The sequence below is a fragment of the Hylobates moloch genome, unplaced genomic scaffold (assembly GCF_009828535.3).
Source record: "Hylobates moloch isolate HMO894 unplaced genomic scaffold, HMol_V3 SCAFFOLD_8, whole genome shotgun sequence".
Lineage (NCBI taxonomy): Eukaryota > Metazoa > Chordata > Mammalia > Primates > Hylobatidae > Hylobates > Hylobates moloch.
This window is the reverse complement of record NW_026652283.1, coordinates 10,631,763-10,644,286: the sequence shown is the minus strand read 5'-3', so window position 1 is coordinate 10,644,286 and position 12,524 is coordinate 10,631,763. Positions and strand designations below refer to the sequence as shown.

Sequence of the window (12,524 nt, the reverse complement as noted above, 5' to 3'; positions counted from 1 at the left end):
CTCCTTGTCTTGGGTCACTTTCACTATAAAGGGAAAATAGAGATCTGCTGTGGTCTGAATCTTCATGTCCTCCCCAAATTCATCTGTTGAAATCCTAACTACCAAGGTACCTTTGGAAGGTGATTAGGTCTCGGGGGCTCCACCCGTGAGTGGGATTAGTGCCCTTTTAAAAGAGGCCTGAGAGAGACCCCTCACCCCTCACCCTTCCACCAAACGAAGACACAGCAAGAAGGTGCTGTGAACCAGAAAGTGGACCCTCACCAGATGCCTCATCTGCCAGGGCCTTGATCTCCCCAGCCCCCAGAACTATGGAGCAATCCGTATCCATTGCGTATCAACTACCCAGTCTATGGCAGTTTGTCAGAGCAGCCCCAAAAGGACTAAGGCCAGAACTCAGCTGTGGCTTCCTATTTCAGTATTTGTCCTACTATCAATCAAATGGCAGATACATTTTAATTTTCCATAATCTCTTCCAACTGGAAAACATCTGACAAAATCACATATTATCACATAAAGTGCCTGTAAATTAGGGCTGGGTGTGGTGGCTTATACCTATAATCCCAGTGCTTTGGGGGGCAGAGGTGGTAGACTTGCTTGAAAGTCCAGGAGTTCAAGACCAACCTGGGCAACATAACGAGACCTCATCTCTACGAAAAATTTAAAAATTATCCAGGTGTGGTGGTGCATGCCTGTAATCCCAGCTAGTTGGGAGGCTGAGGTGGGAGAATTGCTTGAGCCCAGGGGTTTGGGGCTGCAGTGAGCCATGATCAACCCACTGCACTCAGTCTGGGCGATAGAGTGACAGAGTGAGACCATATCTCTAGGGGAAAAAAAGCCGGTAAATCAGGAGGAACAAAGGCAGTTTGTGTGCAGCCCCTCCCATGTCTCCCTGTAGATTTACAATCATTTTCACTGCAAATAGTCTGATGATACCATTGGATTCCTCTGGATTGGGAATGTGATTTTCTAGTGTGTTCATTTTAATAAATTTCAGCAATTAAGAAACGACCTGGTTGTCTTTTACAGTTTGACATAAAGACATTTTGCCCATATGAAGGTGGGTGACATCATGGCGGCCCTCTTGACTCTAGGCGGAAGGCACTCCACTCAGAAGCCTACTGCAGAGCTACAACAAAGTGGACAGTTCTCCATCCACAAGCACGGGAGTTTTCACCACATGTTTCTGTTGCTTCTCTTTTACTGTAATGGTACATTCTACTTGTCATAAAACAGTGAAACGTGAACCAGACCATTTCTCCATGTAAGGGCTTAACCTGCACTGGGCTGCCATGTTGGTTTTTCGGAGGCATCATCAAACTAGGACCCAGAATGTTATCTACTTATCATCAGACGGCAAAAGGAAGGGCAGGGCTTACCAGAGAACACCATTTCCCTATGAGCTTCAAGAACATTTGTATCTGGCAAACTATTCCTTTCATAAATGTGAAAACAACCCCAAACTAGCTGCCAATTGATCATTTTAAATGACATTTAATCCAGCAAAGCCAACTTTAGCTGAGTAATAAAAATATGCTGACGTTCAGGACATATTGAATTACTCAGTCACTAACGGAGACAGCAATAGGAATTTTGTGGCATAAAGCAGTTGTTTCAAGCTCAGAGTATAAGTGGCTTTTATAACATTATTGATTGTTTTGTTTCTTTGGTAAAAATTATGCCTAGATGATAAAAATAACTGCCTGACCACACAATAGATTTTTTTTCTTTTTTTTTTTTTTTTTTTAAACAATTGACATTCAAGCCATGTCAGTTATTTTTGTTTCTAAGATTTCTATTAAATAAAAGGCAGATCCTCTTTAGGTTCCTAGATCCTTTAGAGGTTGTTGCCACGGCGCACCTGGAATTTTTCAGCCTTTTGGGAACCCATGTCTGCATAGATACAAGGTTCTTTGATCATCAATGTAAATGCATAATACTATATAATAAAGCGCACCATACTCTATAAATAGAAGTTCACTCCACTTCAAAACACTTGAACATATTATGTATGAAATGTTTTTGGATCACAAGGTATTCATTAATTTCAAGTGCATTTTTCTTAAACTAAAGGGCTTTCTTCTATCTCAAGGCACATGGATATTTTAAAGAAATTTCCACTATTTGGATTTTCTTTTCCATGAGAAGTAGTTTATGAAAGTGTTTAGCCCAAGTATAGTTCCCTCTCCTTCCTGCTGGGTGAGGTACCCTCGGTATCCGCAGCTAAAGGCATTGTAAAAAATCCCTTCCTGTGGTTAAGGAGAAATATTTTTACTCCCACGTCTGTCTCTTACCAGAGACTCATTGTATAAACTTATTGAGCAGAGATTGTAAAAAGATGGGCAATTCACACATAACCAACATGGTTTCTAAAGAAAAAAACCACGCTAGACAAAACTGATGCTTCAAACAAACACTTGAGTAGGCAAGTCAAATTATTGACGTAGGGAATGTTTAATGATTGTGGTTAATTTAAATTTCAGGAAAGCTTCTAAGAAAGTCATTTTATGTTGTTTTAACTGCCCAAGTGGAATTTTAAAGAAGGCCTGCAAATGACAGTGCCATGGGTATAATTACCAACAGGCTGAGTGTCCCTGTTACATTTTTTGAAATTTATTACCTAAAAATTAATGTGTTTATTTCCAGTTCAGCCACAAAACACGCAAAGTAGCATATGAAATAAAAAGTTGCTATGACTAAGCTTTACAAATATGGTTCTGAACTGGGGGCATTTGGCAATATCTGGAGGCATTTCTGGTTGTCACACTGGGGTGCAGGGTGCTCCTAGAATCTAGTGGGTAGACGCCAGGGACGCTGCTAAATATCTTACAATATACTAAGCAACCCCACAAATTATTATTTGGCCCAAATATCAAGAGTGTTGAGAAACCCTGCTTAGAGAAACAAGGTTTACAACATTCAGGGGGCCATCTGCTGCTTTTTTTTTTTCTCCTCCTCCTCCTCCATTCTAGATCAGCCATTACCTAGAAGCAGAAAGTTGGTTAATCCAGTGCAGCCAGGTGTGTGTTGATATGCAGAGGTGTGTTTACAATGGGCAATTGCTTGTGCTTTGCTGTGGCTTCGGAAAACAGAAAACATATGTGCACAGTGGCACGCTGTGGGAGGGAGAAGTGGAGGCAAACAATACAAAAATCTACGCTTCCTGGCTTCCTGGGGCAGAAGAACCACAGCTGCAAACGAGGCTGGACCTTTTCACCTCTGATTACATAAGGTGTGGAGAAGGCTGGGAAACACTGGTATCCGAAACTCACACCCTGCAGCTGAGATCCAGCCCGCAGCCAGAACCTAATAAGGCCCAGCCTCCGCTTTGCTCAGGTGTGGGAGCAGCCTGGGAATTCACATCCAGGGACTGCAGAGAGGTAGGACTCTATTACAGCACTGTGCACCCTTATACAAACTGGAATTTCCAGTCTCCTCAAGCCCCCTCTATTATTTTCCACTCAGCCACCATGCTGTTGTTGATGTTTTTTATCTTTTAAAAACATTGTCCTGAAACTTCCTCCTCTTTTAGGGCTCTTTGATTTCTCAGTCGTTCACACTGAAAATAAAGTGCAGTGACTCAGCCTCTGGGAATATTCCTGCTGGAGTGATAAGCTCCTCCCCTCCCCAGTGCTCATCTTATTCATCCCCTCCAAATATGGACAGCAGGCAAAGCTTCACGGATGGGAAGCAGGAGCACAGAAGTAGATCTCCAAGGAAATAAGAAAACGGAGGTGGCCTTGAAGGGCACCCCACACAGGCCTTCCCTGTCAGTGCCCTGCGTGGCTCCGCAGGCAGTTGTGCTGGCTGCACCCACCGCTCCCACACAGTCCCTCTCAGATGGGCAGGATGGCAGCTCAGCAGTGAGGCAGAGGGGGGACAGTAACACGTAGCAACTAACTTTCTTGTGCCATGCATTCACACGTTGTCTCATTAACAGTCAAAAGGGCCCAGAAATGGGTATTACTATTCTCAATATTACAGTTAGTTAAGGAAAGAAGGGCTCAGAGACATTATGCACCTGCTTGGGAGTCAAGAACCCGATTCCAATCATGCTGACTTTGCAGTCAAAGCTTTTGCCACAGGCCCACACCGCTTCCCTAGGACTGTTCAGGGCCGTCTGTCTCCAGGAGCTCTTGAGGGTACTGGGCTACAGAGGTCTACAGAAGGGCATCTCCCTGAGATAGTGTGGGAGGAAGCGGCTCTTTCACCTGGCACTAAAACACCGGAATCCTTGTGGCTTCTGGGGACATCCCACAACCCTATCTTTTCTTTCCTGCAAACACAGATATTTATGGGCAGATGCATGTGTGCGAAGGTGCACACGTGTCTGCACGCCCCACACCTTCCAACAAAGGCCGAGGGCTGAGACTCGCCCCCAGCACTTTCATGCAGTCCCTTCACACTTCTCTCTTACGAGGTCTTTTAGCTGTCAAGGCTGCTTCTGAGGCTCATGTACAAAATTAAAAAAAAAAAAACAAAGTCCATAGGCTTCCTTTGAAACAAATTCACAGCAGCATTAAACACTGTGGGAGGAAGTGGAGACAGAAGCAAGATGCCGGAATACAGTGACTTCTCCTGGTCCTTGAAGCCCCTGAGGACAAGCCTCAAACTACTTTCTCTGGGGTTTCATACTTTTTTCTTCATCTTGCTTCAGAGGCTTCCCGAATTGAATCTCTGTATATATAATTCATCCAGTCAATAAAACCAAATCAAGAAAGTACATTGTTTTAGTTGGGTGACAAATAAGCAATGCAAGAGACTTCATGTCTCCCTGATTAGAATCTTTTTGTTTCTGTTAAGGATGTAACCTTGAGAGATAGTAAAAGTATTTTTTAAAGTCCCAAAAGGCTATCTTTAAAGATTCCAAGGATTGCTGCTAAGTGTGTTCTAAGGGGGTTGGGAGTGAAGAGACCTTGAGCTGAGAGGAAATTCTGAGTCTTGCCTACTGTAGGATTAATGACCTAATCGACCAGTGATAGCCTCACAAATCAAGACGTTCACGTTCACAAAGATGGAGAGACTTCAGCAAAAGTTGTGAGATAAACACAAGAAAGGAGATATTCTCTATTTGGGTAGGCCATGGGCTTTGAACACGTAAATCTGTACAGATTTAGGTCCCCACTTTTGGGTAGCAAATGAGGGGTTATGAAATGAATGGATTATAAAACTATTGTCAGTGTACCAACGAATCTTCTTCCTCAGCAGAGTTTTGGATTAACGCCAAGGAAGAGACAGGCAGACAGGAAATCTGGTGGCTCAGGTTTTAACGGAATTAAAGTACTTTAAGAGAAAACTAAATTGACTGAAAAATTTTCGTTTTTAAGATTTAGCTGTCTATAGTTAAAGCAGGAGCTTAGTTTGTGTCATGGCATAAAGCAAGAGGACATTGCCTTCCACCAGCAAGGACAGGAAATTTGGCATTTAGAGATGCAGTGCCCTGTCATCTAGAATAATGCCGGGCACATGAGCAGACTGGCAATAATTTTTGGATCAATGAATGAAGAACTATATAATCCAAAGTGCAAATAAATCATTTCTTTTACTTAGCTAAATACTTGGTATTTTATTTATGTTAATGATATTATTGTAACTATTCTGGCTGGTCTGAAAATATAGCCTGCAGTCCAGAACCTGTCTCTTCTCTTACATAACTTGTTATTGTTCCTTTCACATGTCTCAAACATGGCTTGTCATCTAAAGTGCAAATAATTCCTTGAGAGCAGGGGCACTGTTTTCTAAGTCTGCATCCTACATCGCACCTATGATTCCAAGCACACTGACCATCCAGTACACAATGTTGCAAGGCAGAGAACATCAAACGTTTTCTGTAAAGGGAAAATTAATAAATATTTTAGGTGTTGCTGACCATGCAATCTCTGTTGTAACTACTCAACTGTGCCACTGCAGCATGGAAGCAGACATAGGCAATACCAAATAAATGGGTTTGGCTGTTTTCCAGGAAAACCTGATTTAAAAAAAAACAGATGGTGGCTGGATTTGGCCCACAGTTTGGGCCACAGTTTTCAATCTTTGCTCTAGAGTCCCAGACCAGAAGGAGACAATCATTTTGGGAAGAACACTGAACAGAAGCTCGAGGCTAGACTCTTGATGTGTCTGAATCTCAGTTCCTTCACCTGTAAAAGGCCCTTCGATCTTTGAAATCAGGTCCAAATAAGGAATTTCAATAGGTACTGAAAACATGACTCACGGATGACTACAGTCACACCTCAGCCACCTACAGGTGCTTGTGGCCAATACACCTTCTGGCTTTGAAACTGGTGGGACACAAGCCAGTAAAACTTTTGTAGGTAAAGTTTTAGAAGATTGACAGAAGCTTTCTGCTAGGCTCCTTGCTCCTAAATAGCCCATTCTTAAAGATACCAAGTAGAAAACAAGCACAGAAAGCAGCAACTTTTTCACTGTTCCATACAGTGTTGGCTGCTGGATTCAAAATAGACCCCAGCAATCTTGTCTCACTCCGTCTTGTGCTAAACTCTCTCCCATAAACACTAGCCATTCCAACCTGGTAAATTCTTAATAACAGTTCTTCTTATCCTTTGCAAAGTAAGTGACACCTTTAAAAATAAGCTATATGTTATATTTAAAAAGATGTCATTTGTGATTTGTATTTAAACTGTCAACCACCTACTGAATTTCCTTTTTTGATTATTTTAGTTTTTCCATATGGTAAATACCTAACAGACATAAATTTGCATGTATCTTTTTTTTTAAAATTATACTTTAAGTTTTAGGGTACATGTGCACAATGTGCAGGTTTGTTACATATGTATACATGTGCCATGTTGGTGTGCTGCATCCATTAACTCATCATTTAACATTAGGTGTATCTCCTAATGCTATCCCTCCCCCCCTTCCCCCACCCCACAACAGGCCCCGGTGTGTGATGTTCCCCTTCCTGTGTCCATGTGTTCTCATTGTTCAATTCCCACCTATGAGTGAGAACAATTTTGCATGTATCTTAATGGTACGATGGGATTTCAGTGATATTAGATAATGAAAAGAATTTATGAAAAATTTTATATATATATATATTTTTGAGACAGGGTATCACTCTGTGCCCAGGCTGGAGTGCAGTGCCATAATCTTGGCTCATTACAACCTCCACCTCCCAGGTTCAAGTGATTCTCCCACCTCAGCCTCCTCAGTAGCTGGGACTACAGGTGTGCACCACCATGCCCGACGGATTTTTGTATTTTTTGATAGAGATGGGGTTTCACCATGTTGGCCAGGCTGGTTTGAACTCCTGACCTCAGGTGATCTGCCAGCCTCGGCCTTCCAAAGTGCTGGGATTACAGGCATGAGCCACAGTACCCGGCCTGAAAAATGATAGATTTTTAAGTGACCTCAATAGACCTAAACTTGTAGATTTACATTTCTACCTGAAATAGAAAAAATACACTGAGCCTTACCTTGCTTTGCTCCTGGTAAGTTTTCTCCATGTGGAATGACCTGTTTTTCTCTAATCTCCACTTGTCCACATTCTAAGCATTCATCCAAGCCCAGCTAAAAGCCAGCCCTCCACGTAGCGTGCCCTGACATCCCTACTCTGACCTCCTGTGGTACTTAACAGGAGCCCTTCTAAGATACATGTCACGTGCTTCGCTTTTAGAGTTAACTGTGCTCAGCTCTTTCATGGTAAAGACTGTGTCTTATACCTCTCTGAGGCTGTCCCCACCCCGTCAAGAATGCAGAACAGCGCCTTATACACAGAAGGTGTCCAAATGCATAAATTCTAGGGCACCTGAACAAATCACATCTGAATAGTAACAATTTAGCTTCATTTTGTGATCCACATTCATGAGTACTATTTCCATCTATACCCTCCAGCTATAGTACTCATCAGTTTGACATTCAGCAGCACCTTCATTTCTTTTTGTGCTGTGCTCATTTAAAAAGCTTTAAGGAACTAAGTTTTCTCATCTAACAGCTGCTTTATGGAGATTTAAAGGCTTTTTATGGCTATTCAGTAATGACAGAACTTTTACATTGTACACAGGAATCACCCAATGAATTTCACCTTCAATAAACAATCAATTTTACAAGGATCTGAGGAGTCCAGAAAGACATCAGAAGAGTGGAGTACACACAGGGGTATCCTCAAAGAAACAAAGGTGCCTAAAACTCTTGTGTTTTCTTGGGAGGGTTACAGAATCAAGACTGTCAGACTACAGACTGGCAGAGCTGGAAGGAACTTTAGGGATGATCCAGTCCTACCTTCTTCGGAGAAAAACAATGCCTTTCAGTGGAATGAGTTAAATTTGGATTTGGTTGCATTAGTTAAAATATATATTGGGAGATTTAAAAACTTTTGAATATGCCATTACAGCATTGGTAATTAGTTTTAGGACATTGTGTTATACTGAAGGAGTTAATGCATTCCCCCAAAAGATCTAGGCCCCAGGGTTATTTTACATGAATATTCTGACTTCCTAGAGCCATCAAGAAAAGCACACATTGCCTATTTCTGTGTGCCCTTGAGAGAGCGGGCATCCATAGACACCCAGGCTCATCATTTGGTGGGTGCAGTATTCCACCAAGCTTCCTAACTGATGAGGCCGCATCCATCATCAAACACTGATATTGGGGAATGAGATGAAAAAAATAGTAGTATAGGCTGGGTGCACTGGTTCACACCTGTAATCCCAGCAATTTGGGAGGCCAGGGCAGGCAGATCACTTGAGGCCAGGAGTTCAAGACCAGCCTGGCCAACACGGTGAAACCCCGTCTCTACTAAAAATACAAAAAAATTAGCCAGGCATGGTGGCGTGTGCCTGTAATCCCTGCTACTCAGGAGGCTGAGGCATGAGAATCATTTGAACCTAGAAGGCAGAGGTTGCAATGAGCCGAGATTGCATCACTGAACTCCAGCCTGGGTGACAGAGACTCTGTCTCAAAAAAAAAAAAATATATATATATATATATAATTTTAAGAGACTAATATTTTGAAATTTACAAACCTACTAAACAAGGGAAAAATAACTCCTCAAGTCTAAACCATGTATCTTTCTTGATTCATGGGCTTATGGTAGATTCCCAAAAAGTGGTGAAGGCAGTGTCACCTGGGAGGTAGACAGGAGAGATCTTGGGAAGCCAGCCAGGCCCACAAGGGCAGCACTATGGACAGCAGCCAAGGGGCAGCAAGGGTTGTCCTGCACACCTTGGTCACGTGGCCCCTATCTGACCTTGGCAAAGGCCTTTGCCTCTCTGGGGCTCAGTTTCCTTTGTGGTTTCCCTTGAACAAACGACCCTTCCACATAAGATGAATACTGAAGTCATGAGCTACCTTAAAGAGCGGTCCTGAGAATTACAAACAAGCAAAAGGTATCTGCAAAATGTCAAGTACTGCTGCACACACCATGCAAGAAACAAGACGAGGGTATATAGACAAGAAGGGTATTGCCTGGAAAGCACCAGATGGGTCATTTACAGATTCACAGCAATACACTGACCTCATCCTCCTTCTCCAATTATTTGGGGAAATTTACATGTTTTGCCTAAGCTCTTTGCTTCTTTATCTATTTTTTTCCCCAGTATTATTTTTTCATTTTCTGATTAAAACAATCTAATGTACAGGTAAAAGCAGAGAGATCAATAATATTAACCCCCATGCATCTATCACCCAGACATATAACCACCAGCTGGCGATGGCTAGCCTTGTTTTATGTAGACCCCACCCACACCCCACCCCCTAACTCTGCAGGATCATTTTGAATTGAATCCCAAACATATATCATTTCCTTTTTCACAGTTTTTAGAACATATAAGTCATTTTTGCCATTTTATTTTCTTGATTCAACATCCCTGATGTAAATTATTTATAACAGTGAAACTGAGACAACACTGGTGGTATACTTGGAGCCAGAGAAAAATCTAGAAAGAAATGATTTAAATAAAAAAGGGACAGTACCGGCCGGGTGCGGTGGCTCACGCCTGTAATCCTAGCACTTTAGGAGGCAGACACAGGCGGATCACGAGGTCAGGAGATCGAGACCATCCTGGCTAACATGGTGAAACCCTGTGTCTACTAAAAATACGAAAAAAATTGGCCGGGCGTGGTGGTGGGTGCCTGTAGTCCCAGCTACTCAGGAGGCTGAGGCAGGAGAATGGCATGAACCCAGGAGGCGGAGCTTGCAGTGAGCCGAAATCGCGCCACTGCACTCCAGCCTGGGCGACAGAGCATGAAAAAAAAAAAAAAGGGACAGTACCTCAAGGCAGAGGTAAAGTAGGCTTGTAGGAACCTGTTGTTCCATTGCCATCAGCATGGCAGCACCTCGATGGTCACCTAGAGCTCTCACCCGGTCATCAGGGAGGAGGGGGCATTTCTCACCTTTCCCTGAACAGGTCTGTTCTCTCCTGCCTCCAGGCCTCCCTCCCACTATCGAAAGCACAATCACTTCAGTATCACGCTCTCTGCCCTGCAAAGCCTTGCTCGGTCCCTCCAGTCAAAACACACCTTCCTTCTGCTTTGCTTCTATAGCGCTTTATTACTCTGGCAGACAGTAGGTGCTCAATGAATGCTGGTACATAAAATGAATGGGAAATAGGGCTTACTTCATTCTGCCTTATATCTTAGTGGTTTTCACCTTTGTCTCTCCCACTACATTCTAAATTCCTTGGGGAAAAAGATATTGCATGTTAAATTAGCTCTGTATCCCTACTCCTAATGCATTTATTTGTACACAGCAGGTGCTCAACAAATATCTCACTAATGGAGAAATGCTCTATGAAAAGAGCTAACCTTGTCACATGGTTAGAGGATTAAGCTTCTGAAGAATGAGTTCGTGTAAATTATGAGCATCCTAGGAAACAGACAATGTATAGATATTTTTCCCACTGGTTTCCACTGGTTTCCTCCCTTAAGTAAGCAAATTTGGGCTTCTTACAATAAATGAAAGAGAATCTGGGAGTGGTTTCCTCTGTCCAAATGGCCCAGCAACACCTGCCTCCGATACCATAATCCTGTTTTCCTCTCCTACCCGCTCCCAAGGTGAAGGCTGCATGGCGTTACTGCTCACAGGATGGAATTACAGGCCTGAATCTGAGACAAAGCTTCTTTATGCTGTGTCTGGTCATTAATTAGCTGCTGGAAAACTTCAGGACAGGGCCATTAGCATGCTCATAAACCTTTTATTTTAAATGTTTTCGCTTAGCCTTGATTCTGATGTGACTCTCCTTGTAAGCTGGACGTAGGACATTTGTTTCTTAACATTTCTGAGGCTCATTAACTACTCCATCCCAGCGGCTCATTAACCAAGCCATTAGGGATTTCGCCTCATCCAAGCAGAAGCCTCCACTTGCCCTCACAGAGCCTTGGAGGGCGCCTAATTGGGAATGGTGCGAGGCTGGCTGCAAAGATCACAGGGGAGAGTGGGGCTTTTTCAGGTCTCCACCATGCTGGAGCAGCAAGAGGGGAACTCACTCACCTGCTATTCTCCCAATGGGCATGGCGTGCTCTTCAGGGGGGGAGACAGAGACCATGATGTGGTTCATATAAGCCAGGTCTTCCCGATGAGAGAGGTTGATGGGCTTCCCTTCCCTATGCAGCCCGTCCTCGGAGAGCCTGGATTGTTTGAAATCCACGGAGTGCCGGGGGTTCAGGATCAGAGGGTGCATGATGGGGCTGGGCATCAGCTGGATCACGCGTGTGCTCTCCTGCCGGGGGCTGGATGGCTTCGGGTGGGACTCGGAGGACGCTGGGCAGTGATTATTCTCCATGGGAGACACTGACAGAGGGTAGGACTCCTGGTGGTTGTTCTCCTGGTGCGGCCTGGGTCCCTGAGCTCTCTCAGCTGGGGAGAGGCGGCGGATCATGTTGTCCAGGGGGGACCGGAGGGGCCGCTGCTCGGGGTCAGGAGAAGGCCGGTGATTTGTCGTGATAGGTGACCTGGAGCGGTGCAACAGTTCAATGGTGGGAGGGTTATGGTGCACATTATCCACGGATGGCCTGGGGGTCCTCTGGACACAGTTATCTGTGGAGCAGAAGGAAAGACAATCACAGACCCCAGTGAGTTGGCAGGACAGGAAACTCCCTGCGGCTCTACAGGCGGTAAATGGAGGAGCGTGTAGGTATGTGTAAAGGACCTTTCTCCCCAGAATGCAGTGTCTTTTTCACTGCTTAACAATTTAAACGGTGCATTTTTTTTTTTTTTGAGACGGAGTCTCGCTCTGTCACCCAGGCTGGAGTGCAGCGGCATGATCTCGGCTCACTGCAAGCTCTGCCTCCCGGGTTCACGCCATTCTCCTGCCTCAGCCTCCCGAGTAGCTGGGACTACAGGCGCCCACCACCACCCTCGGTTAATTTTTTGTATTTTTAGTAGAGATGGGGTTTCACTGTGTTAGCCAGGATGGTCTGGATCTCCTGACCTCGTGATCTGCCTGCCTCAGCCTCCCAAAGTGCTGGGATTACAGGCGTGAGCCACCGCGCCCGGCCTTAAGGTATGCATATTGAAACTATTTTTCTATTGCCAGACAACCTAAGGATGTCTACGAGCATTCCATTAATG

The 12,524-nt window shown here is 44.1% G+C and overlaps 1 protein-coding gene across 4 annotated transcripts in view; it reads right to left on the bottom strand.

The window, feature by feature from the left end:
• The window catches only part of ETV6 (ETS variant transcription factor 6), a 260,443-nt gene that overhangs the window by 20,230 nt on the left and 227,689 nt on the right, over nt 1-12,524 (bottom strand). For all 4 annotated transcript variants that reach the window (XR_009214392.1, XM_032159640.2, XM_058441973.1 and 1 more), the window contains exon 5: nt 11,445-11,990. Coding sequence is in view for 3 of the 4 variants with exons in the window: in XM_032159640.2 (XP_032015531.1) it covers nt 11,445-11,990 (546 nt within the window). In the remaining variant the exon portion in view is untranslated. The remainder of the gene's footprint in view (nt 1-11,444; nt 11,991-12,524) is intronic.